At 42.9% G+C, this 27,010-nt stretch overlaps 3 protein-coding genes across 10 annotated transcripts in view; 2 read left to right on the forward strand and 1 right to left on the reverse strand.

Annotated features, from left to right (window-relative positions):
• The first annotated feature begins 4,213 nt into the window (after positions 1-4,213).
• c19h2orf50 (chromosome 19 C2orf50 homolog) lies at positions 4,214-5,828 on the forward strand. Its single transcript, XM_042071716.1, has 3 exons — positions 4,214-4,595; positions 5,011-5,050; positions 5,300-5,828. The coding sequence occupies exons 1-3, from the start codon at positions 4,357-4,359 to the stop codon at positions 5,495-5,497; spliced, it is 477 nt and encodes a 158-aa protein (XP_041927650.1). The 5' UTR covers positions 4,214-4,356; the 3' UTR covers positions 5,498-5,828.
• A 301-nt stretch (positions 5,829-6,129) lies between these two features.
• slc66a3 (solute carrier family 66 member 3) lies at positions 6,130-10,220 on the forward strand. Its single transcript, XM_042071715.1, has 7 exons — positions 6,130-6,389; positions 7,370-7,452; positions 7,791-7,860; positions 8,215-8,272; positions 8,756-8,876; positions 9,155-9,196; positions 9,338-10,220. Exons 1-7 carry the CDS (start codon positions 6,244-6,246, stop codon positions 9,430-9,432), a joined length of 615 nt encoding a protein of 204 aa, XP_041927649.1. The 5' UTR covers positions 6,130-6,243; the 3' UTR covers positions 9,433-10,220.
• A 134-nt stretch (positions 10,221-10,354) lies between these two features.
• Positions 10,355-27,010, reverse strand: part of rock2a (rho-associated, coiled-coil containing protein kinase 2a) — a 39,021-nt gene continuing 22,365 nt past the window's right edge. For 2 of the 8 annotated variants that reach the window (XM_042071709.1, XM_042071708.1), the window contains exons 12-33: positions 26,570-26,707; positions 25,643-25,778; positions 25,377-25,468; positions 24,019-24,265; positions 22,896-23,002; positions 22,337-22,496; positions 21,799-21,959; positions 20,488-20,672; positions 19,980-20,049; positions 19,603-19,706; positions 19,108-19,294; positions 18,720-18,813; positions 18,309-18,403; positions 17,937-18,128; positions 17,057-17,225; positions 16,566-16,676; positions 15,743-15,813; positions 15,509-15,597; positions 15,302-15,380; positions 14,743-14,998; positions 14,223-14,436; positions 11,948-13,929 (exon numbers count right to left, since the gene is read on the reverse strand). In XM_042071709.1, the coding sequence (XP_041927643.1) occupies positions 13,656-13,929; positions 14,223-14,436; positions 14,743-14,998; positions 15,302-15,380; positions 15,509-15,597; positions 15,743-15,813; positions 16,566-16,676; positions 17,057-17,225; positions 17,937-18,128; positions 18,309-18,403; positions 18,720-18,813; positions 19,108-19,294; positions 19,603-19,706; positions 19,980-20,049; positions 20,488-20,672; positions 21,799-21,959; positions 22,337-22,496; positions 22,896-23,002; positions 24,019-24,265; positions 25,377-25,468; positions 25,643-25,778; positions 26,570-26,707 (3,231 nt within the window). In that variant the 3' untranslated portion in view covers positions 11,948-13,655. The other 6 variants (XM_042071714.1, XM_042071711.1, XM_042071712.1 and 3 more) reach the window with 6 other exon arrangements.

Here is a 27,010-nt window from a genome sequence, read left to right on the forward strand (position 1 = left end):
GTTCCTCCATAAGGTACACATTTGGAAAATATATAATATATGATAATATATAGACATACTAAAGATATACATCTGTCTCAAAATATTTAGCACCTGTTTAAGTTAATTTATTTACTGTAAATCAAATCTTCATCATCTGATGTTAGTTGCAAAAGCCACATGCATGCTCATTTATAACCACTGAGAGAAGAGAAACTGGCAGGAAACGGGATCAAAAGAGTATATATGAAGGGTTCAGATGCAAAAGCCTCTAAATGCCACCTATGTCAAAAATGAGATAAAGATGGTGAGAGGATGCTCTCCACACATAGTATACGCTAATCAAATAATTTAACTTCTAAACCCACTAAATACCACTCTCTTCCTGGTCTGAAATATCGATTTATAGGCAAAAACCTATAGGAGCCTGAATTTAAATGCTCATTTAAAAGAAAAGTAGTCAGACGGATTTAGAGGGTTTTGCATCTGAACTCTTCATATACTTATACTTAAACCTGGTCTCTTTTTTGCTCCCTTTCTCATTGTCCCTTTCCACACGAAAATCAGTTCCACCCTTTGTGAGGTGGACGGAGGGTTAAAGGAGAATTCCGGTGTGATTTTGACCTAAAGTGTGTTGAAACATGATACCGAGTGTGAACGTATGTCTCATAGGCCATCTCGGCTTGTCCCCTGCACTCCAAAATCTGGCGCTAGTTAGCCGATGCTACCAACAGCTTTTTCAATGGTGGTGCTTCGGCATCGGGCTAGCCATGCAAATAAATCACTGTTTTACACCATTTACGAGGCTCAATGTATCTCCACACTTCATTGGTAGACTTCCGAGGGCCCTGACATTTAAAACGAGACATTGAGAACTTTGAAAAAGCATTGGTAGTTTACTTACAAGACGATTTATACAGACAGTATCTTCACGAAGTTTAGCGTTTGCAGCCATCTTGAATTTAGTCACGATAAGTCGAGCGACGAGTAAGAATGAACAGATATGATAAGGGATCAGATTACAAAAATAATTCTGTGGAAATGCATGGATTCCAGTTTCTTCCAGTAGCAGCAACTGGAATCCATGCATTTCCACGGAATTATTTTTGGACTCTGATGGCTACCCCGATGCCGAAGCACCACCATTGAAAAAGCTGTTGGTAGCATCGGCTAACTAGCGCCAGATTTTGGAGTGCAGGGGACAAGCCGAGATGGGCTATGAGACATACGTTCACACTCGGTATCATGTTTCAACACACTTTAGGTCAATATCACACCGGAATTCTCCTTTAAGTGTGGGCGGTAGGCGCCAAAGTGGTGAAAAGTGGAGGTCTGCACACAGGGAGGTGGTGGTGGTAGTGGTGGTGGTGGTGGTGGTGGTGGTAGTGGTGGTGGTCTACCTAAATGCTTTCATAGTGAAAAATGCTAATGGGAATTCTGTGAGTAAGCCATATTCAAAAGTAGTTTGAAAGACCACTAATTATCATGGGGATTTTCTGTCCATTTAAATCAATGCAAGCATTGGCCCCATCAAAGGATGCAGGAACAGAAGAATGCAAAGTGCTAGTGAAAGCGAGGGGGAGATAAGGATACAATGATTGATATGTCACCTTGAAATAATGATGTTTGCAAAAGAGTGAAGTAGGATAAAATGTCTTATAGTCATGAAAGGGGATTACATTCACTGGTTGAGTACTTAATTGACTGAATACAGATTCCTGAAAAGAGCTTCCTCCACAGTTCCTTTGAGGATTGCTGTTAGATGAGTAGGAATGGAGAAGTCAATATTGTAATGCCAAATTGACAAGAACAGCAAAGGCAGAGATGTAATGGAAATGATAGAAGTGAAAATAGTGTGACCAAACTGGAAATGAAACAGGGACAGGGTCTGAGGAGGTTACAAGAAAAGAATTAACTTAGAGATATGAATATGTATTATGCTATAGGCTGAAACCTTGATAAGAAAAACATGAAAACATGTGTTTGTGTCAGTTGTGGTGACAAATCAAAACAATTGGAATGTCTTTGTCATTGCTTTGATTCAATGTTGGTCTCCATTCTAGCACAATTTTGACTGTGCATGAGCTTATTTTATTTTCTCTACATGACTGTTTTCTATTTTCTGTCTCCCAGCAGCGCAAAAACTGTCAAAACTGTATCTTACCGATGCCGAGTACTGTATTTTTGAATCAGTTTTTGTATATTCCAGCATCTCAACCCTCAACACGGTCTCCATAGACTCAATGTGTTTCTGCAAGTTCTTTCATCCTTCCTCACAGACACATTGCAGATGGAGTCGTTCACGTTGTTATGAGATACCACATACAAACAAAAGCTAACGACTAAATCACTGATGGCCATAGAACAGATAAGCTCCATGCTTGTGTGACAGGCCATTGGGCCAGGACTTAAGACACAAACAGCTACTGCATTATTTATGTCACAGCGGTGATTAGAATATGGGTCTGAACTCCAAGACAGGATTGAACTGTCAACATCTCACATGCAGTTGCGATGCTTCACAACCCCAAACAACAGCCCTCCCCTTGGAGAGCTGTAAACAATGTCTTTGAGCTATTACCAAACATGCACTGTCTGTCTATATGGGTAGCTTCACAATTGGGGTAAGAGCTTTGTTTCACAAGTCCTAAAAATGTAACCTTGAAATATTATTTATGTTGTTAACTCTACATCCCTTGAAGGATAAAAAATGTTTCATGCCAACTGGCCATTGACAATTCTTGGATACGTATACTTGCAATGGTAAAGGTGTGTTGAAGCGGAAATCTGAAAAAAAAAAATATATATATATATCATAACCACATATTTTAACATACATACATGTACACATAATGCCAAGCACTACCCCTGACTGTGAAACTACCCATATCCACTACCCTGCATGATGTGATGTAGCCTACATGAGAAACTTCATGGGTTGTATACTTCGATCCAATTCCTTTATGCATGTGAAATGAGTTGCTACTCATTGACTAGCTGAACTCTCTCTGTTCACAGACCACATATCTTGGCACCTTATACAGTTTACATGACCATGAGTCAGTCAGATCGTTAACTTAAAATATGATGTAGTCTTTCTGATGTGGAGAAAGCAAATGAAAATACAATATGGTACACCTGTGCAGGCAATACTTCTAATAGGTTTTTCAGTTCATTGATCCTCATTCTTACAATTGCCAGTGCAGACAAATGGTTTAATGCCTTATTTCCACCTCACTTTAAAGCGCACATTACTGACCTATAAAACCAGCTGTGGCTATAGATTTCTCATAAATACACTCTACGACATGCCCTTAGCTGCACCATCATAATGGTAGGGGACAATCTAGGTGACAAATACAGTTTAGTAGAGGTCATCCTGGGAAAGCTACTGAATACATGTAGGGTCTCTCTGTGTAATGCAGTCCCTAAGGAATGAATCAGAATTCCTCTCAGCCATCTGCCAACCAACCAACTTTACTGAATGACTGCAATGTAACATATATCAGACACGTGTTTGTGTGTGTATGTTTGTTTGTTTGTTTGTTTGTGTGTGTGTACACCTTTGCTTGATAGACTCTGAATTCAAAGAGCAAATAGCCAACAGACCTTAACTTGAAGGACACATCTGATTTCACAAAGTGAAAGGCTGTGACAATAAGATAATTCAGGTTGTATTTCATCACTTTTACAAACATGCACTAAGCTTTTGTCCATCTTTATGGTTCTCAATCCGGATATATTAGTAAATACTGCCATCTAGTGAATCAAAGAAAAAACGAATTTATAGTGATTAGTAATGCAAATGTCAAACTCGAGTAAACTGAAGAAATGGAATCAGTGCAGATAACATGTAATATTCAGTATTCAGCCAATTTGCTAATTGTATATTTCTACTTCTCAGTAGCCTACTTCTATGTCTTCTACATATCAAAACTTAGAGTGCAGGTGTTTGAAATAAATCCAGATCTAATAAATTGATAAAGGCTAATCTATCAAGTTTTTTCGTGCATGAATGCTATTCAATATTCCCCCAGAAACTTTCTCTCAACAAAAGCTAGACAAGTCCTTTGAGCCCAGCGGATGTGTCGCCTCCCGTAAATCAACAATGGTCTGTGGGTACCGCCGCATATCCCGGCTGTTTCTAAGGGAGACCAAGCCCACAAACAAGTGAGTGGAGCCCTGTGTGGCTCGCCCGGGAGCGCCAGAGGCACTTGTGTACTGATTGGTATTGTGTCACCCTTCCGCCCGTGGGAATGTCGCCCAGCACGTCGTGGGTTTTGCTTACCACAAATTAAAAGGCGTTTACAACAGTTTTATTAGAGAAAGTACCAATGGATTTATCAAAATCAAAACATTTGTGAGCGTTTTCTAAAGATGGATAGGAAAGGCAACTTAAGGCGCGCAACTTCAGCTGGATACCGGTTAGTGGAGCGACCCAGCGTTGCTTTAACATCACAGTCATCTGTGTCTATATACAGACACCAAGCGGATAGGACACGAAACACCGGAGGCGTTGAGACACCGGCACAAGACTCTGACACTCGAGACCCGGTCAAACAGGATCAAATATGGCGAGAATATATGCGCGCGGAGAGGATGGGGGTGAAAGAGTGGTAATGAGATTATTCGTTACTTTTATATCACTCTCTCTTGTACAACTGCTTAAAATAGACATAAGTGCCCTTGTTTTCTCCTCAGCGCGGATGCCAGTTAAACGATCCGTTGTTCAACCGATATTTGATAGGAGTGGATTGCATTTGACCGAATGCCCCCAGGATGGTATAGTTTACTATAGGAGTTCTGTAGTTTCGTTTACACGGATGAAGTCGCCTATTCTTTCAGTTAGCCGTGGATACTGTACACAAAACCCTCTCCCATTCATCCAATAATCCTTTCCAAATTATGAGATTAACATGAATTTTAAATAGACTACCACAGTAGGGCAGTAGCTAGTTGAATGAAGTTGTTTTTTATGCCTAACATTTCAAATACATGACTCAAAATGCCTAACCAAATATCTCTCTTTAGGGAAAAGAACTGGAGCTTTCTCAAGAACTTTGACCAGCTGGTAAGGCAGTTAATATGTGCCAGATAGGCCTACATTATGTTCAATGTTTAAAACCAATTGACTGGACCAAATATGCATTATTTCTCTGGTGTTAGATGTCAATCATTTCTGTTTTGCCCTGTTGTCCTTTTGCCAATATATATAACATACTGCTTGTCCCTATTCACACAACAAACTAAATTTTTGGTTATGAATGTTCCGTCATCAAAAAAGTGTTAGTGCCTTAAGTAAGTAAACCCATGCTTGCAGGGTCGCCCGAGGACACAGTCTACCCTCCCCAGCTATGTGCCTGTGTACTCGGATTGTCTGCCCAACACCACAAACCAAATGTTTGGGAGTCGCTTGCGCACGGAGCTCGGCAAGGAACTCATTCGGATGGACAAATTGCTAATACTGACCGGCACTCATGGCAAAACGAAGCAGGGTCCAGAAATGCAGCCCTGCTGAAACTTTTAACTCGCACATTATGATGAATTCATCGATGAAGTCCCTGAATTTATATTAGGCTACGCAGCCTGAAGATTGACAGTGTGCGCCACTTCCCTTGTGCACAGGCTGCAGGTTAGGTGGCTTAAACTGAAAGCACATGCATGACAGATTTTATGTAGGACTAGGCTGAACGTTTTATATGTTTACTCAGTGATGTTTTTTTCTGTAACTGATGTACGTCTTTTCATTTCATTGATTTGTTTAAATTCGGCTACTCCTAGCGATTGTTGGTAGGCTCCTACTGTCCAAATTGATAACAGCATAATGCCAAAGCAATGTTTTGTTTTGTTCATGCTCTGTAAATTATAAATAAAGTTATTGTATGCTTTACAGAAACGTTTACTGGGCTGTTTTGTTATTGCATAGGGCATAGGCTACTATGATTACATTGTAAACTATTGCGTTATTTTAATTTAATAGATTTTGTTAATGTCTTAAATAATTAAGACATAATTATTTAAATATTCATTATCACTTCAGTTACTAATAGGCATCAGATTTGTGACTGCAAAGCTGCTGCAGCACATTGACATTAAAAGCACATTTTAAAAAAGAAACTACGGGTGCCACGCAGGGTCAGGAATAGTTTGGGTGATGTGTGCGGAAGTGCGCTGTTGTCCAAATTTGGACGGTTATCGTCTTTCATCGGTGCCAAAATTTCAGTCGGGGTTAACCAAGAGGTCCACGCATCACCATCTCACACGATGGAGGACGATACGCTATTGCATTTCGCGAACTTTAGCACACTAGTCCTGTGCATGGTTCTCAAGTTTCCACAAATATTTGTGCTGATGAGAGCGAAATCAACCACCGGTGTGAGCTTGAACAGTTTGCTCTTGGAACTTACCGGGTAAGACCATAGGCTACAATGTAGCTTTGTGATGAAATAGATAGCTACAAAAAAATAAAACAGAATTAGGCTACTATGTTAAAGCCTAACTGAATGTTACATTCACTGATCTCAAAACAATTATTTTAAGATCTGTGATTATTTCGATTCCATTGTCATCAGAGTGTTCCAGATGCGTTGCAGAAGCATCTTCCTGATTTAGAATGGAAATGGCGGTCATTTATGTCGAATTAACGTTAGTCAGTGATTTAAAACAAACACTTAAATTCCCGAAGCGTCTTCCCTAGACATTTCACTACATAAACTTTCTGGTAGCCTATAGCGAGATGGCAGACGCACCATAGTTGCTGTGATATGCTTACGTTAGGTTGTTGGCTGTAGCATCTGGATATTCATTACGAATGTTGCGGCCATTGGGTTTATAACCATCATCTTCAACACACATAGGCTACTTCTAGGTCTCGTGCAAATCAGTGCTTTCATACTCTTACAGATGAATTGGGAGGGGATGTATTGGTCCACGCCCTTACAAAGGGCATATTACGAATAAGTATAAGTCATAATGGTCTGTCTTGTAGCAGTAATCCCTCATGAGACAGTTGTATCACAGTTTGTCTTCTCACTGAATAGACAGACACTGTCTGGCATCGCCCTGCTGTGTTTTATTTGGGGCAGAATGTATAGGCTACTCTGCCCAAATACAGAAAGGGAGAGTTGTTTTCCGCTATCTTCAATGCTACTATAAAATCAACGCTCCATTTAACTCCTTTCAATCGGATTGCTATGGGTCATTCATATTAGTAGCCTTCATAATGTTTTTGGGTGGTTTGTTGCATAATAATTGTTAGTCATTGTATATCTTCTCTGCTATCAGTTGTGAAACTGGAATGAACACGCCTCTCTACACATACAAAATCTAAGCAACGCTTGCTCACTGGACTTGTTTTGCTTAACCATGGCATTGTTCATTGTTTTTCAAGGTTCATTGTGTTTGTCCGCTACCAAATGTACTATGATTACCCACCTCCTACCTACCTGGAGTATCCCATTCTGATTGCCCAAGGTGAGTTCACCACCATAACCTTGGTCATGTTCAGGACCATAACATCAAGTAATATTTGATGCATGTTCCCAAAGCATAGTCTAACTAAGCATTTTTCCAGAAACACAGTTAATCAGCAGAGTATAGTTAATCAGAGGCCTGTTGCCCCAGACCTACTTTAACTAATGCAAAATCTAGCTCGTCATTCTGATGAACCCACATAAGTATGTGTGATGCAGCCGGACCCTGGTTCAAAGCTGGACTGCACGATGACCTCACTGTCACAGTGCCATGTGTGTCCTGTGTGCCACACAACTACAACTATCAGATCTCTGCTTCTCTCTCTCTCTCTCCCTAAGATGTCATGCTGTTGCTGCTGATTCTCCATTACAATGGTAACCTGAAGCAAGGACTGCTATATGCACTTGTGTATCCTTACTCCGCAATGTTTTTGACCTACACTCACATTGTGCAATGATCCCCTCTCATGTTCTACAACAAGAGATATAGTATCTCAGCGCTCCGAATGTTGTCTACCTCAGGGTCCATACAGTATGTTGATAAGGCCAGACAACAGGGGGCATGCATTTTATGAGCAAATCACTCATGAGTCAACAAGTTGAATAAAATAACTGTTTAAACAGTATTGATTTTAAGTTTAACATACTTTTGTGATCAATGGGTATCAGGTTACATTTACAACCCAAGCAGAGACACATGAACAACTGCATGCTAGGTTTTGATTTTCTTGTTCTGTGCTGCCCCTTGACTTGAGTTGAACAGGTTTGTGGGCACCTGGCACCTTCTGATTGTGCAGAAGTGGGTTATTGATCTTGCTATGGTGAGTACATGCTGTTCTCAAGGACATTTTATTTCACGGTCAGCTAAAGTCTGAGTTTACAGTGGAAACTCTGGAAGAGAAATCTGTATACAGTTTGTCTGCTATGCGTTGATGAAATGTATCACCACATTTCTTGTGCTTTTTGTACTGAATTGCAACAAGGCCTCGTCTAGAATTTGTTTGGTGTAACCGTGAAACGTCAACCTTCAGCAACCTCAAAGAAAAATGTTCCTCCACATAACCTTTCAGATTTCCATTCCTCTGTTTATAACCCATAAACTGTGATTGACAAAACAGATGTTACTGGAGGTTATAGTCTGTTAGGTCTGCACCAGACCCAATCTATATATGAGGCCTCTTACCACGCAAAGTTTTACTACCCCATTTATTACACAATGACTACTGAGGTGTAGCTCACCCTTTATTTTCTGCTGGCTCAAACTGTACTCTGCTTGTCCTCTGTCTGTGGCCTCTCACCATCAGAGCCTGTGCACTTTTATCAGCGCTGGCAGCAAGTTTGCTCAGCTCCAGTGTCTGTGGGCGTCCAAAGACTCAGGTCAGGTCAGCAGCCTCACCTGGGCCATGGCAACCTACACCTGCATGGGTAAGACTATACTGAGGTCTCTTCAGTGCCCTCTCTCTCTCTCCCTCTCTCACACACACACGCCACCAGTCTGTGTTCTATAGCAATTATTTAGTTTGACGTTAACTTTTACTAAAATATTTATGCAGTTTACTATGCTTAGAGTAACTGAATGTACACTCCTTGCCTGTGGTTTTGTTAATAATGGGCTGAGGTTAAGGGGATCCTTTAGTGATCCTATTCAGAATGAACATGCCGTATGATGACTGTTCACATGTTTGTTGTTGCATCTTTTCCAGCAAGGATTTTCACCACACTTGTGACAACTGGAGATACTCAGGGTGAGTGTTCATATTTGAGCATTTATAGTATCAGACTTTATCCTTTAAGTGAATCATTTTAGTTTGGAGTGTCTTCTTTTGGTTCTCTTGATTGCCTGCATATTCCTGGGAACTTACATAGCTCTGCCTTCCGGTCAAAAGTGCTCATCAGGTTTATCGTGATGACACTTCTGAACATTTGGGTCCTGGCGACAGTATTGTACTACAGGCCCAAGGGCTCCAAGAAGCAAGACTGAGGCGTCGAGTTTACAGTGCATGGCAGCAGGGACTGCCTCACTCTCAACCCCAGGCCTCGGCTCAGGTCATGTCAAATACCCCCCTTTACCTAAAGTAAAAGGTCAGGAATTTACACACTGGAAAAATAATCAGATGCTGTTCTGGTTTACATTCTAAACCTGGATTAAGCTAATAGTCTACTCTGGAAAACTGATGACATTACAATTTCAGCTCTGAAGTATTATGGGACGATTATGATGCTATTTCATGTATTGGTTAAATGGGTCTAAATGATTTACCAAAACTTTTTTTCTAAGTGCAATAACTATGCAACAATATGTGTTGTTTTTCAGAATAATCTTTCACAATTTCGTACAGTATTTGTAGAAAGTTGGAACTATATTTAACAAACAGTTACATATCAAATATTGTATGTATGACCACAAACCTTTGTAAAACATTCCCTTAATCTCAAACTCTGTCTTGTAGCAGTACTTAAAGAGTTATTGTTTGCTCCTCTAAGTCATATTGATTAGGTCAGATGTGCACACACTTCCATTACATTCCTGAGGTTTTATAAAATACTTTCTCAAACTGTGAAACACAAAATGTGTTCTTAGTTTTCTTCTTCCCTGGTTTGTATCAGTCCAGGGAAACTTTCAGGCGTTCAGGTACTTAAGCAAACTGGTATGTCTACAGTGTTGGGATTGAAATAACTTTGTAAATGAATACTTTTGCTATTTAATTAGTTTGTCTTTTCATAGTGAACATTGTAGATCACCTGCAATAAATACCTCAATAAAAAGCATCTACAGTCCCATAGTCGTTTCTCCTTTTGCTCCACAGGACACTTATATAGGCTCTGTGTAAAGCAAGAACACATGACTTTACAAAAGAACAATACAAATGTTTTGTTATTTCAAAATCTGTAAAGCTCAACAGTTAAAGACAGTTTTGTTTTATTGTCAAACAGGTTATCGTTCGGTTCAACGTAGCAATATAAAACATGCAATCTGGACGTAGCGCTTTAAAATACAAAGTGCACAGGCCAGTATAAATAATACAAGGTGTTCTGTATGATGCCATCTTAAAATATACTGTGTATATTTATATAGATCATGCTTCATCCAAACTCAATAGGGACTTGAGGGGAAAAGTTCACAGCACATCACTACAGTACTCCCAACAAACTGGAAGGTAGTCACACCATCAGCTGACATGGACTAACATAAAAAACAAAATCAGCCTTCTCTCATATCTGCAGTGAAATATTCTTAAGCAATTTGGGTTACATACAAACAATTTGTATATCTTCTCCCTGTAAAAAATAAAAAATATGTAAATATATATCTTTTGAAAAACTTCATACTTTTGATCTCTCTTTCCCTCTCTTAAGAATAATATAAGAGCACATTCATATATGGGAGTGAACTACCCCGAATACAAAGCCACGTTACTTCCTTAAACCCACAGCATCAAATCGCACACATGCTAGCTTACACAGAGGATTTTTCAACCAACAAAGACTCGACATGAGTCGCTATGGGAGTTCTTCACGTACTGTGAAACGTACAGCATTTCCATATTTCTTTTTTTTGTACAACACACAGATGTCCTTCCTCTAAGGTATACATTCAACAAAAAGAATACAGCAGCAGAAAATGCTCTGTGGTGCACTGACTGCGTTTAAAACGTGTGCCGTAAACATTGCCCTTCCGGAATGATCTGTGATGCATACATTTAAGGCATTACTATAAGGGTGAGCATGAGGTCAATACTGGCACTCCGCAATCCAGACTTAAGAGTGTTACTTTCAATAACTAGTGTCTATAGTGAACTACCAAAGCCCTGAATGACATTTTTAAAAAAAATCTGTGTTTAGTACAACAATAAACCTACGAGGTGACCTTGCATCCACATCATGTGTCTGTAGTGCTGGGGTGGTGTAGTGTTAGGTACCAATAATGTTCTTAAGAGAACCACACTTCCTTGAGCAGAGCCTCCTGGTGACTGGTCATGGGGGTCATTTCCTAGTCCCTGATGCTTATGGTCCCTCTTTGGGTTCCTTTGGTGATTTCCCCCAGGACATAATCCAGGTTTAAGTGCTTTGGAACTCTCTGATCGATCACTGGCAAGTTGGTTGGGAGAAGCTCCATGAAAGTCCTGCTCTCATCCATGGGATACAGTCTCTACACCAGCAGATGGGCCACAGCCTTCAGCAAACCCTTTGCATCCAAGCTACCATTTCTCAGCTCAACTACTTTGAAGCAATGGGAGTGCGTGCTGGAAAATGGCAGCCCGAAAATAATGACGTCTTGCGGGCCAACAGGTGCTCAATGAGGAAGCAAAAAGCTCTGCATGCCCAGCGAGGAGAAGAGGTCCCTCTACAACAGCTTGTTAGAAAAAAAGCAGTTTTGCATTTTTTTTCTGTCTTACTACATCTTTCAGCGTTCATGATGGTGGAAAAAAGAGGAAACACCAAAATCACCATGTAGTTTCACCACAATCCCAAGTGAGGTTAACTACAGAGGGAGAAAAAAAACAGAGAGAAGGAAGAAAAGACAAGAGAAAGATGGGGTTAGTTTCCTTTCCCAACACAGTATTCAACTTCTACCCAAACACATCTAAGCATCTAAGTAGACAGAACTACATAGCAAGCTCTAATACATACACCACCCAATAGGTCATGCACCCAACTTCAGTCGTAAGTCATTGCACTTTTTTCCACAAGTCAAAGTCATGTTTTATTGTGAAATAAATCAATACAAAACATTGGACAAGGAACATACTGTCATTTTAACATAAAAATACTGTGTTGTAGATACGTATTTCTTGTAAACAAAACAAAGCAAATGAACTAAGGCAGTCATGAGTTGTTGGGCTGGCCACTGAAGGCGATGTCTTGCCCCATCTTGGTAGCATCCGCTCTAGGTGTGCTGGGGTGAAAAAGGTCAGTGACGTCAGAGAAAGGAAGGAAAGGTCACTGTCTCTGCTCTCCAGCCCTGAGTCTGACCAAAGGCTAATCTCTCCAAAGCATGTCTCCTGTGTCTCCCAGTCAATCCCATACTTCACTTGATTTGGACATTTTACCATTGTAGTGCTCTAACTGAAAGTGAAGAACCGTTGAGGGAATCTAACTTCTTTCCCGTTGTATATGGTCTTGCCGGTCTCTCCAGAACAGAACTATATTGGTGAAACCCATGTATAGGGGGCACCCAGAGACAGAGACACCTTATCTTTAACAACAGGTCGGTAAATACCACAACAACACAAGGCACACAAAGACTAAGAAAACAGTGTAGAGATACCACACAATTCAGATAGCTCACAAGGATGGAAATGAGTGCAAATAGATGCCAACACTCATCATCAACTGACAACAATACTCACCAGTCTGGCAAGGAGTGTCAGTACTTAAGAGATATTTTATTAAATTTCCTTGCAATGCAATGACCTGGGTCATTCATTGAAAGATCTGGTTGAAAGAGGTAGTTCTCCACTCCAATGTAAGCCAACCAGCATGCTAAGCAAACCCACAGCACACACGACACACAAACACTGTTAGAGAGCCTTTACCCTGATTACAAGCCTACGGGCTCCTCAGAAATCAAATGCACTGTCAACAAAATCATCAACATCCTCCACATCATCCAGAGCCCAATGCCAGTCCTGAAGACCCTCATCCAGCCATCTGCAAGGGGAGAAGGTGGGAGTGGACACAAGACCCTTCATAAAGTGCCCGAATCAGGTTACCCCTTCATATCAGCAGCCTAAAGCCTACAGCAATATGTTATTATGGTGCTGTATTGAAGGAGTGCAGTTCCATATCACCTTAAAACATATCATTTATAGATATTAGCTATATTAGACAGCATGATAACGGAGATTGGTTGGTAGATTCATTTTAAATTGGTTGAAATTAGATCTACTTATTTGTAGGAGATGATTAAATGTCTTGAGTGAGTCAATGTTCATCACTGTTGTGAGGTAGTTCCTTGGAGATGGATGGAAGGTAGAGATTCCTCTGAAGGATCAATCATGGGTGCACCCTTCAAATGACTTAGTTTTCAGCTCCAAGCCCCATGTCCTTTGCTCATACTCAAGTCATCAAGCTTGCCCAGGGCCCTGTGTTTCAGGCAGAAGTCAACCCTCTTTTTAGTATCAAGTATAGACCACAAGCTTTGTGATGATCACCAGGCGGATTGATTCTAGCAGTGTTGGATAGTCTATAAAAACAAACACTTTAGCCAGGCTCGGTCTGTGATTCGATTCTGCCTGGAGCACAGGGTTTCAAGACCTCCTCTTTCCTATCCATATGTTGTCTGTGGCACTTGATGTTGCAGCGTTGGCACTCCAGGGCTACAGGCGGCTTGAACATGTTCCACAGGGGCTTGGTGCAGGCCTCGCAGTTGGTGGGAAAGTGGTAGAGCGTGGGGAGGAACTCGTGACCCTTGTGGCGGATGAGGCTGGTCTTCTCCCCTAGTGTTGGGGGCTCGGCTGGCTCCTTGGTCACGGCCCTGCATGTCACACATACTAGCACTCCAATCCATAACCTGCTACAATTACAGTCTACGTCTATCTCTTTGAAAACAACTAGCAAGCTACCATATTAGCATGCTAGCTATTTTATTAAGCTAGCATAGAGTCAGACACATGGAGGCAATTCTTCACTGAAAAAGACAGGTGCTAGTTGGACAGCATCTGGTTGGCCTCAGTTGTCATTTAGTCTATAAATCCTTCAAATGAACTGTGATGGTTAGCATTGGTCATTTGCTAGCTGATCCCACAGACTCCAAGACCGATTGCTCACCTGGGCTTGCTGGGGGGCAGCTGTCGACTGGGTCTCCTCATCGACTGGCTGGCCAGCACTTTGGCGGGGGCCCGGGGTGAGGAACGGTGGGATGGGTCCGTCGCCAGGGGCTTCTTGGGGATCTTTTTGACCAGCCGGCTGACCCACTTCTGCTGCTCCTCCTGTGAGGCGGCCAATAGCAGCAGGTTCTTTGCCGTGGAGACGTCGTAGTTCACTGGACACGAAAGGCAGAAAAGATGTCAATGTCAATGTATTTATAGAGTACATTTAAAAACAACAACAGTTGACCATACTACAGTTCATCATACATTCTCAAACAGGCAAATACTTACACCTTCAGATGTGCTGCAAATCTGACACAATATCTCTTTCAGTTTACTAATGTCTAACTCCATGAGGTAGTCAATATCATTTACTTTGACTTGTCAAAACAATAACATACCAAGACAGTTTTGCATAGCTCCTTTTGCATTACCAATACTAATACTCTAACCAGTGTCCCACTATGACCAGATCGTACCTCTGCAGGGCGCGATGATCTCCTCCTTCTTGTCCATGTGGTCCTTGTGGCACTTGATGTGGCAGCGTCGGCACTCGAGGGCGGGCGGCGGCTTGAACATGTTCCACAGGGGCTTGGTGCAGGCCTCACAGTTGGTGGGGAAGTGGTAGAGCGTGGGGATGAACTCGTGGCCCTTGTGGCAGATGTAAGACTTCTCGCCGATGGGCAACTCCAGCTCCTGCTCCCTCTTGCTCTCTCCTTCATTGGCATACAGGACCTGAGAGGAGGGTGCAGATCGGGAAATAATGAGGGCAGAGGTCTTCTTATGCTTTTACACACCAGGGTGCCTTCTATCAAGACAGGTTGATATGAGTGAAATTACTTATGTGGATTAGAGAGGGTTTCGTAACAGTGTAGGTATATCCCTCAACCACCAGTTCATTTTACGACTTTGGCCTGAATATCAGAGGGATAATGTGATTACATAATAGCCACACATGTACATCATGAGAACTATAAATCCCTCCAACGCAAGTCCTACTTTAGGCTTGATTTAGTTGTGGGATGTCTGCCTACCAACCTGGAATATCCTGGGGATTTCTTTGGCGTCAGCACGGTATACATCCGTTTGGGTGACAGACCGCACATGGAATAGTTTACTGAAAGACATACATAATAAACAATCAATGTTTTCTACTTGTAAAGTAAAACTCTAATGAACATGTCTCTGAGACTAAAATAGACGTCTTGTATACATGGCTGAATGTGTGTGTGTTTCTAAACTCACTCTATATCTAGCACCATGTAAGGGTTGGATAGTTCTTTGTCCTGTTCGCTGTTGTAGAAAAGAATCTTCTTGCTGCTTACCACCACATACTGTAGAAAACCACAATCAGTCAAACCAGTTGGAGTAGTAAATCAATACCGGCTAGGTTACATTAAAACATTGTTGTTCTGTCGCGGCTGTTCACCAGACACGATAATATCTACCGTAAAAAAGGACAAGAAACTTTCAAGCAACCTTTTTTTCCCATCCAAAACGCTTGGTATTGTTCCGCACAGGCATTGAAAGCCATCCTTCAAGCCTCGTTTCTGAAACAGATACAAATAAATTGGGTTCGATTTCCATGTGAGTACTATTGTGTTCTGCAATTGCACCACATCCCCAGTGGGGGGCAGCAGCTCCCCATTGTTTCCTGGTGTTCGCAAAGCTGCTTTCTGCAGATGGCAGACAAACAGGCCAAGGACAGTAAAACTGACACGAACCCAGGAAAGAATGGGGTCTTCAAAAGCAAAGCAGCATCTATTTCCCCAAACATTGCACAACCAGCAAGAGCACATTTAAGTCCCCATTCCTCACAAACCAGCAATTAAAAACCCACCAGAACTCCATGTACGTCCAACGCATAACCACACTCAGTAAACATGATTAGATTCCTCAAAAACAATCGGGTTCTCAGAGACAGATCACATCTGGTTCAGGACTAAATGCTGTTTACAATGGACATGATCCACTTAAAACGGCATTCAGACCACCACAATTCAGCTTTGCATTAATCCATTTCCACAAGGTCAATCCGCATGGGTAAGGTTAGAAGTGGGGTAAACAGGGGTCAAATCGATGCGTCCAGACACCAGGCTCATGCAAATCACCTGAAGCACCAGGCTGAGAGGCAGGGAGAGGAGACCAATCAGAGGGCAGAGAGCAGGGGCCGGGAAACCCCACCCTGACAGAGGCTGAACGAGAGATCCAGACCTCGGCCTCAGAAAAGGAGAGTGAGGATGGAGAATGGAGAGGAGGATGATTGAGAGGAGCGAGAACAGGGCAAGGGGAAGGGGTGGACCTTTGTCAGAGTTAGGGGAAGAGGAGTTGCTTTCTTTAGCAGTGAGTGCAGGGTGGGACTCCTGGCGTTTTCTAAAAGACCGTTTGCTGGGCTTGACTGAGGGCCTACGGACTGTGAGAAAGAGATGCATGGATTCATTTCATTTATTCATTAATGTGCTTATTCCTTATAGTGTTTTCAACAACAACAAAAAACAAGGTTAAAATAATAGGATGGCTTCTTGCTATTTAGGGGTATGCAAGCCCTGTATTTCACAGATTGATAAGATTCTTTTGAGTAGAACTGTGAAAGTAGTCACATTACTGTAAGATATTGTTAGTACTGTACATATCTTCATATGCAACTTGTACTCAACAACATCCTTCAGAAAGGAAGTTAACAGAAAGTATTAGTGAAAGTTCTGCTGCTTTCTGTTTTGGCAGAGTTGTTAATAAAAAGCTTTGTAAGGACAAAAAATGTCAACAGGATTGATTTTCACATGGTAAACATACCTGCGAAGGTGTCATCAGTATCGAAGTCGGGTCCACTGGACACACTAGCGGAGTCTAGTGAGTGGACATTGAGCGAGTTCAGGAGGCCGCGCAGCTGCTCAATGTCACTGTCCTTACTGTCCAGTGCCATCTGAAGATCAATACGGACCTGGCTCTCATCCAACAGTTGCTGCACACACATACAGAGAGTAAGATATTAAAACTCCTCATGGCCGTCACACACGCTCTTTTTTGCATCTCCAATACAAACAAACTCGGCACTCCAAACTTTTTCTTTGAGACAATCAGCCAAATTCTCTCCTGCTTCCTCTGTATAATACTGGGAGGCCATTGCCCTGTGGACCTGTTTATAAACCTCTTCTCTTTGTATTGCTGTGTCTGTCTATACTTCTACAATGAATAAATGTTTTTTTCTCTCCATTTAATCAATTGTGCAAGTCAAAAATATTGAACACTGAAATCTGATCCTGTGTATTTGTTTGTCTGTGTGTGCGTTTGCTCTCTGCTAAGTGGCACCGTCATGGTTGAATGAGCTGCCAAGTTCCAGCAGGCTTACTTCACGGTCTTCAAACAAGCAGCTGACCACCAAAAACTTCTCATGAACTTAAATTATTCATCTCTCTTCGCTTCCTGAAGTACCACTTCAGTTTTTTTAGGACTTAAAAGGTAAATTGGCCTCTAATGTTTTTTTCCAGGTTCTATTCACATTCATTAGACGTCACTTGTGAGTCACTTTGGATAAATCCCAAGTGCAAAGTCCAAGTGACTAACTCTTGTGTACCTGCTTGAGTGTGGCCTGCAACTCAATTTCACTCATCTCTTTGGCACCAATGCAGCTGTTAGGGTGTGTGTGTGTGTGTGTGTGTGTGTGTGTGTGTACCGCTTGCATCTCGTTAATCTCCCTCTGGTACTTAATGATGGTGCTGTTGAGCTTCTCCTTCTCTGAGCGCAACTCCAGCTGCAGCTTCCTGTTCTCCTTCTCCTTCCGCCGCATGTCTGTGTCGTTGCCGCGGCGACTGCCTCCGCCTCGCACCTCCTTCCTGTTCATGATCTCAGCTAACTTGTTTACCGCCTGGACCAGACATCCACACACGTGCGCACACGCACACACACACACACACACACACGACAAACATCACATGAATAATTAGCAGTGACCTCACTTTGCTCAGAGGAGAAGTAGAAAGACACCTGACCCCAACCATAGGGTCAACTTTCATTGGTGAAGGGTTGGCCTGATCATCTTCCCTACCTGGGTTTTCAAAGTTCTCTCGGACTGAAGCTGCTTCTCATAGGTGTTCTTAATCTGGTTGATTTGTTGCTCCAAGTCCATCTTCTTCTGCATATCTGGATAGCAAACACACACGCGCACACACACACACACACAAAATAAAGTTCAAAGGTCTTTCAGGTCATTGATTCTAAACCTTGCTCTACAGTCCATCAAACACCAAATCCAAATTGACCCATGAAGAATGATAGCAACAGTGCAGGGATGTGTGGGTGGGAGGATAGGATAGGATAGGATACATCATGGAAACCCATCTCCAGCACACTGGTAAACATCGGCAAGTTTCCGTTGCCTTTTCCAACAGTGATTAGAGTGCGCCGAACTTTCAAACAGGAAGAGATAGCAGGAAGTGAGAGTGGGAGGACAACATACCTTCTTGGTTATCCTTCAGTTTATTGTTCAGCTCCTCCTTCTCATTGGCCAGGTTGGCGACGTCGCTCGTCAGCGTGCGATTAGCCTCCTCTAACTGTGAAGATGATACCAGGGACAATTGGAAACTTTGGTTAGGGGGTGAGGGGAAGGCAAACAAATGACCAATTTTTCTGAAATCCTAAAATGTCCTCTCCTCATAGACCATTCACACAATGTGAATATCTCAGTGTGTTTCTTTCATTGGGAAAGCATAACCTATGCAATATGTCTTTACAAATCTATGTGATGTTTTACTGTACTTCTACTTTAAACTGGCAGTATCAGTCATGTAATCAGTTGTCACATTAGCATAAAGCGACGCTGCGCGTATGGGAACGCTCTGACTCACTGAGCTGATGGTGGTGTCCTTCTCGCCCAGCTCCTGCCTGTGCCGCGCCATCATCTCCTTGATCTCCAGCTCCTTCATGATCTTCTCCTTCTCCAGGTCGGAGTACTGCTCCTCGGCGATGGAGCGTGCGAGCTGCTCCGAGTCCGCCTTGGTAAGCGTGATCTCCAGCTGGGCCGCCAGCGAGTCCCTGTTCACACGGGAGGAGGAAGGGTGGGGTCAGACAAGGATCTGCTAACCAGTGACACCACTGACCACCAATTACTACAAGCCTACTTCAGAGGTTAGAGATAGATGTGAACTGGTACCATCAACCTTAAGGTGTTTACCGCTTGTTTCTTTGTTTGAGACGTTCAACACTACTCAGCAAGACGGCATAACGTCCCACAGAATCATAATATTGACGTGCCAATTGACATGTGGAGGAAGTCCATTTAAAACATGGCTGTGTGTTCCTTTGGGTCACTCAGGGTGAGATGCCATTGTTGGGACTCCTACCTCTCTTCCTGTAGTTCCTGCAGAGTCTGCTGCATGTCCTTGTATAGCTTATTCTTCTCCTCACACTCCTCCTTCAGCTCCCGTACTTGGGTCTTATACAAAGTCTGCAAGGAGAGGGAGACATTCAGAACACCTTACAGAGTACACTTACTAGGCCCCCTAAGGACAGTCAGTAATCAAAACTGTCTATTTCTCAGATCCATCAGTATTATACTACATTGGCATGACTGAACGGGGGTTAGGACGGGTTTGGGTAGTGTGAAGTGGACCAAATGTAAAGCACTTTGAGCTGCATTCTGTGTATGAAAGGTGCTATACAAATGAAGCTTAGTAGTAGTAAGTAGTAGTAGTAGTAGTTCTGTGGTGAGAAAACCTACTGAGAAATACTGCTCAGCCTCCAGCTGATCTTGCAGCTCCTTCATCTGTCCATCTGCATCCTGACGTTCCCTGAGCACACAGGACAGACACATGAGCAGCCTGCTCCACAGAGCCCGTCAGGCGTCACCAGGCCACTCCATCACAGGAACAGCAACAGGAACAAAGGGCTTTGTTTCCACACCCTCGGTTTTCTGACTAGGTCACACGCTTACAGTACTAAACAAACACAGTTGCAGGATACTGCTTTCATAGCACTGATAAATGTTGAGTTGAGGCCAATGGAAGATTTGTGAACCCAAGTGAATTTCCTTAGATACCCCAATAAGTTCTAGTAAATAAGTGAGAGGTTTGTGACATTTAACAATGAACCCCTAAATAATCCACTGTGAGATACATTGTGTGAGTATGTGAAAGTGTGTGTGTGTGTGTGTGAGTATGTGAAAGTGTGTGTGTGTGTGTAGGTGTGTGTAGGTGTGTGTGTGTGTGTGTGTGTGTGGTGCTCCGTACTTGCGGAGCTCCTGGTTCTGTTTCTCCAGGCTGCGCTTGATGTCCAGAAGGTGGTTGGTCTCCTGCTTGAGCTGCTTCTCGGAGGTGCGCAGGGAGTTGAGCTGCTGGACCTGCACTTTCAGGTCGTTCTGCGTCAGCGTGCGCTTCTGCATCTCCTGCTCGATCTTTAGGCTCAGGTTCTTCACCTGGGGATGGGCATGGACATGGCACAGCGGTCAGGTGAAGGGGTGAATGTACATGCAAAAGTAGCCTAATGACTAGCGCAATCAGAATTGTTCATTATTGTCAATCACTCATTCATATCACTGTGTATTTGCCTATGATGGCACATGAATGAACTCATACACTCTTCAACTCATATTCTCTTCAACATTTCTGTCTACCGTGCTGACTTGGCATATTGCTTTGTATCATTAAAGCTGTATCTTCTTTCTTACCTTTAAGACTATATTAATGTTTTAGCTAATATTTTTTACCAGTTCTAACATTTCCTTGCCTTTCAGTGCTAAACATGCATTCCTATATTTACATATTTCAACTTGTACATGAACCAAGGTTTATATCTACTCAAATCAGTACAAGGGAAGAACAAACGTCTCTGTGTTCACAATCCTTTCTGTATTGGGCACTGCAGTCACCAGTTTAACCGGTTAACAAATCACATCACACCCACTTGCTACATTGTCAACAGCTAGAGACGCACTAAACTCAAAAGACAAGGGAGAGGCACAGCCTGCCTCAACCACTGAGTCTCTCATCACTGCACACACACACTGTGTGTGTGTGTGTGTGTGTGTGTGTGTGTGTGTGTGTGTGTGTGTGTGTGTGTGTGTGTGTGTGTGTACACTGTTCTCTGGTGACCAAACCCTAAAAGAGCACTAATGGCACGATCTGGTATGCAGGGGCCAGAGAGGCCAGTGTGGCTGCAAGAGGCTAGTAAACACAGAGATGGGCAGACAGTCCAACTCGCTGGAACTAGCCTGGTGTTCCACTTAGCAGAGCCCTGTGTGTGGGTTAAATAAATTGTTGCTATAATGTCCGAGACGGCCCTCCCTCTGCGTCCCAAATCCAGACGGCTCCATTCTGCGCGAACATGCAAAGCCACTCGGAAACGTGTACAACAGCTAGCGCCTGTTAGCATAAACATGCCTGAACATAAACGCGTGCCTTGCGTGCACACATGTTGATTCGTGTACATACTGTATACTCTCAGAGGCACGCACTTAAACATCCACAAACATGTATGTTAAATATAAGCACACAAAAGAGACAGACAGACAGACGGACAGGCAGACAGACAGACAGACAGACCTCCTCTGTGAGCTTGTCCTTGTGTCTGCGCAGTTCATCTAGTTTCTGCAGTGCCTGCTTGTAGTCACAGTCCAGCATGGAGCTATGCTTCTCCAGCTCCAGCAGCTTGTTCTCCACACGCAGTTTAGCCGCCCGCTCCTCCTGCAGCTTCTGCTCCACATCTGCACACACACACACACACACACACACACACGCATCCATACACATGTAAATATACTCCCTTGTATAAACATATTCTAATAAACATACAACCATAAACACAAACTGCAGGCCAAATTACCCAGCAATGTATGTCTTGTTCCACCCCCCCCCCCCCAACCAAAGCAAACTCACACCCATACGATGCACAACACATAATCCACAAATAAGCATCCAGTGGATCTATTTATCATATGCCAGCAGTGGCTTTCATTCGCACGCACGCCCGCACGCACGCACACACAGACAACACCAGCGTGTTGTTTTTAGGATTTCGCTGACAAGGGACGGTCACGACTCTTTTGTTGACGCTGGGGCTCCCGCGGGGGCTCCTCCTTACCCTTCATGGCCTCGGACTTGGCTCCCTCGATGGACTCGCTGATCTTGTTCTTGTCAGCCAGCCGGGCCTTGGTGGCCTTGTGGGAGGCCTCCTCCTGCTCCAGGCCTTGCTGCAGCACCTTCAGCTTGTACATCATGTCGATCTCCTTATTGTTCTTTTCCTACAGGGGCCACACACGGAAAAAAAAACAAGGCATGGAAATAAGGAAGAAGAACTTTGGGTTCTGGGCTACACACCATTAGACAACACAATGCAAGTTTGGTTATATAGGGCATTTCATACACAGGAGTAATTCAATGTGCTTTTCAAAAGCAACAAATAGAAATTAAAAATAAATAAAAGCACAATACACATACTATAATACCGAGAATCTCATGAAGCCATTGGTTCTCTATGACATATGGTTATGGGGTAATGGAGGAGAAGATGGTGATTGGAGAGAGGGAGAGAGAGTGATCACTGAAGGAGAGAGGGAGAGAGAGTGATCACTGAAGGAGAGAGGGAGAGAGTGATCACATGAAGACTGAAAGAATGGAAGAGATGAAGATGAAGGCTCTACCTTCTCCAGGTCTGTGAGTTTCTCCTGGAGCAGACGCTTCTCCGTCTCTGCTTTGGACAAGGCCACTCTCGACTGCTTCACGTCATCCTCCAGGCTTGTGATGCGCCCTGACAGAGGGAGGCAGAGGGAGGTTGGCGATTAATAGGAGACAAATGGGCAAAATGACACGGCTCAACTACAGAGAGAGTCTCATGTGTGCACACATTCTCAACTCATAGGTGTGCACCCCATCAGAATCCCTCCTGCTCCCTTTACGTTTGCTAGGGGAGATGGCACCACCCAGTGAGCGGGTTTCCATTTAAGTGGAGACCATCCAAGAATATCTGGGTTCGTTGAATTCAACATAGAATTTTAGAACCTTCAATTGTTGCGGAACTTAGAACGTTCAAAAACCTACACCTTTAAGGGTTAAGTGGAGACCATCCAATTAAAGATGGTGGGCTACAACATGAGGAGACACCAGTGGGGGCACGGATAACTGACCACACACACAAAGACTCACATACATACACACAAACACTAACACAAACATGCACTGTCCCGCTCCACGCTAGGGGTTCAACTAACTAATCAACTAATCGGCTAGTCGACTATGAAAATAGCTTGTCAGTGCTGTAGGCAGCAGTCAACTACAAAATGGCTAAAGGCTAAATGGGCTAGACATTCCTACTCTATGTGTGGAAGTACATCACCGGAAATGACACCTGTTCCACAGTGACATCATGTAACTTGAGTACAGCTATACTGAAGGACAATAAGAACACCTCTGCTATTGGTAACCATCTAAAAGATGAAACACACAGTGTTTCCCATACATTGACTTATTTGTGGCAGCCCACCACAATATCAACATTGACCACCACACAATGATTTTCCAGGTTGTACCAAAAATTGTGCTTAAATCTAGTTAGCATCATAACCATGCTGCGCTAATTTGTTAAAAACTGTTGCATTCAAGTTAATTCTGCAAACCTGCCACCACAAATAGAATTGAATTCTGTGGGAAACACTGAACACATGTTGCCAACAGCTAGCACTTGTAGTCACGTTAGCACCAGTGCTGTACCCGTACATAACGACTGGTAACGACTATTATGGAAAATCTGTAGTGGTGAAAAGCTACCTTGCAGGTCGGTGATGGTCTCCGAGCCCTGACTGCAGTCTCTCTTCTCGGCCTCGAGCGCGGCCTGCAGGCCGATGTAGTCCTTCTCCAGCTTCAGCTTGCTGTTCTCCAGCAGGCAACACTTGTCCTGCAGCTCGCGCCCGTTGGCCTCCATCTGCTGCAGCTGCTTGGTCAGCTCCGTCTGAGACTTGCGCAGGCGCGCCGCCGCGTCCGTCTCCGCCCGCAACAGAGCGTTGGCCTCGTCCAGCTGAGAGGGCGAAAGGGCATGCCACACAGAGTCACACACACACACACACTTCACTTCTGCAGAGTTAGATACACTTTAAATACATCATCTTGAAGAGAAGCACCATATTTATTTCATCACCACATACATATTTATTTGTTAATATCCGGCCATCCTTGTGTCATTTATAGACACCTATAAAAATACATACTCTCATTTCACTCAGTGACACACATACACCAGCAGAATGGTATTCACACTGCAGAAGTGCTTTCTTACACTCACTCCCCCACACAAACAACATCAGCATCCTCACAGACATGGACATGGGGAAACAAGCCAGAGGACCACCCTGCCACATATACACCTGCATCCAATTTGCTTCCGTGAGAGATGCATGTCTTCTCCAGCTGAGGAGCATCACCTCACACACGCACACACTTTCACACATAAATAAGTCCGCATACACGCTCAAATACTAACATGTACTGAATGTTTTAGCCATATAAAGACATACATGCAACATTTCAGCGCTTAACATTTTTCAGCCATTTTCATCCAAAAATTGATGTTTCATGTTAAAACTACACCACTTCTTACACATCATAACAAAATTGTACTGTTGGCAGAAAACTGGACCACACTAGGACATTCTGTAACATGTCCCAATTGTGAGGATGACACACCCAGACCTATCGTAATTTTAACGAAAATACCTGGTATTTTAAAATTAGGCCACATCTTTGTCAGGGATACACTTAGAAATATAGCTGACCTGGTTGAATTCAGCACAGAAAAAGCATTACTGTAGATATGCATTAAACTTAGTCATAGTTTTTGTCCACTCCAACACATTTTCTATAAATAGTATGGTATATGATGATACATATGCAACTTCCAGCCTTACTGAAATTATGCTTACACAATGAACAATAACAAAAATATTGTACAAATATCTAACCTTACACTGATTGTGAAAAACATGGAAAAATGTTTATGCTAATTAAACAATAAAGCATATCCTGATTGTGAAAGTACCTATCGCTACATGTGGATTGTGTACATATCTAAAGGTCTGTCTAGTCCAGTGCTTATTGCATCAACACCCAGGAGCCCTGGTCCTGCTGCTGACCTGTTTCTGCAGGTGGATGTTCTTCTCATTGGAGATGTGGGAGTTCTGGTTCTTTTTCTTCAGCTCCTCTAGCTGGTCCCTGAGGCTGTTCACTGCGATGGCCGGACACATACAGAAATGTACAGAATGGAAAAGAAGTGCATTCAACTCCACCAACACTCTTGGTATACTAATGTGCCACTCTGGCATTGGGCTTCAGAGGAAACACATTGAAGATACTTATGAACATCCAGAGGACAGAATAAATAGAGGAGGTCTGCTCTCACCCTCATTCTCCAGGCAGCGCTTGCGGTCAGCCTCGCTCTCGGCCTTGCGGTGGCTCTCCACACTCTTGTGCTGCAGCAGGGCCTTCTCCCGCTCCAGCTGCCGCAGGGACGACTCCAGGTTCTTACGGCTGTTGGTCTAAAGAGGACCATGCATTCACAGCAAAGGTCAGTCACAGCTCATCATGCCACGACACCTGTTTATCCTCATACCATGTAGATACACAACCATATTGGTCTCAAATCACAATATGCTGCTTTAATAAATGTAAAACTAAATGAATCTAGCAAATAAAAAATGTATGTTTAATTAACGTTTAATGTGTAATATGTATGAATAATCTGGGTTTCAACTTTCCTGCAAGGTGCTACAATGTGTGATATACAATATACAAATTTTACATAGACACATAGTTCACTGGAGCAACACAGAGGTTAAATACTTAGTTTTTTATTTTATAAGGTGCCAACATGCAAAGGACTAATGTTTCGATGTGCACCCACGTCTTCATCAGAGTCTATTGTGGACTCATAATAATAAGACTCTGACGAAGACGTGGGTGCACATTGAAACGTTAGTCCTTTGCATGTTGGCACCTTAAAAAATAAAAAACTAAGGATTTAACATCTGTGTTGCTCTGGTGAACTACGTCTCCCTATATATAATTAGTTGTCTCCCGTTGATTGTTTAACACAGAAGTGCGGAGGAACAATTCCTTTCTATGTAATAATACATATTTTACACTTTGAATTTTGATTTCAGGGTTGAGGTGAAAAGTGAGATAGTAATAAGGAATGAATCTAAAAGATTCATCAAAAGTCAATCTAAAGAGAGTCAGAGAGAGAGAGAGAGAGAGAGAGAGAGAGAGAGAGAGAGAGAGAGAGAGAGAGAGAGAGAGAGAGAGAGAGAGAGATAAAGTAGTTGTGCACCTCCTCGTCCAGCTCTTTGGTCACTTTCTCCATGCGGTTTGTGGCGGTGCGCCAGCGCTGTTCGAAATCATCTTTGGCCTGCATCTCAGTGTTCAGCTGCTCCTCCAGCACGTGCAGCTGCTTTTGCAGTGCTGCCGACTACACCACACACACACACACACACACACACACACACACAGAGTACATAGACACAGAAACACACACACACAAAGGGTAAATACAGGGCAAACATGATTCTGCTTTCTTACTGAGGGAACAACTCCATTTAAAAAAGACTTATGAGCAAAACAAACCACTAAGGCCATAAAAATGCCACAGGAGTTGTTACGTTACGTTACTTCTCACTTACGGTCTTACCCGCATCATGACTACATTGTTTAATGTGTGCTCAGAACTACTTTGCCATGTCCCATTCTACCTCCTTAAAGACCATTTCAAACA

This window comes from Alosa sapidissima, chromosome 19 (genome assembly GCF_018492685.1).
Source record: "Alosa sapidissima isolate fAloSap1 chromosome 19, fAloSap1.pri, whole genome shotgun sequence".
Lineage (NCBI taxonomy): Eukaryota > Metazoa > Chordata > Actinopteri > Clupeiformes > Clupeidae > Alosa > Alosa sapidissima.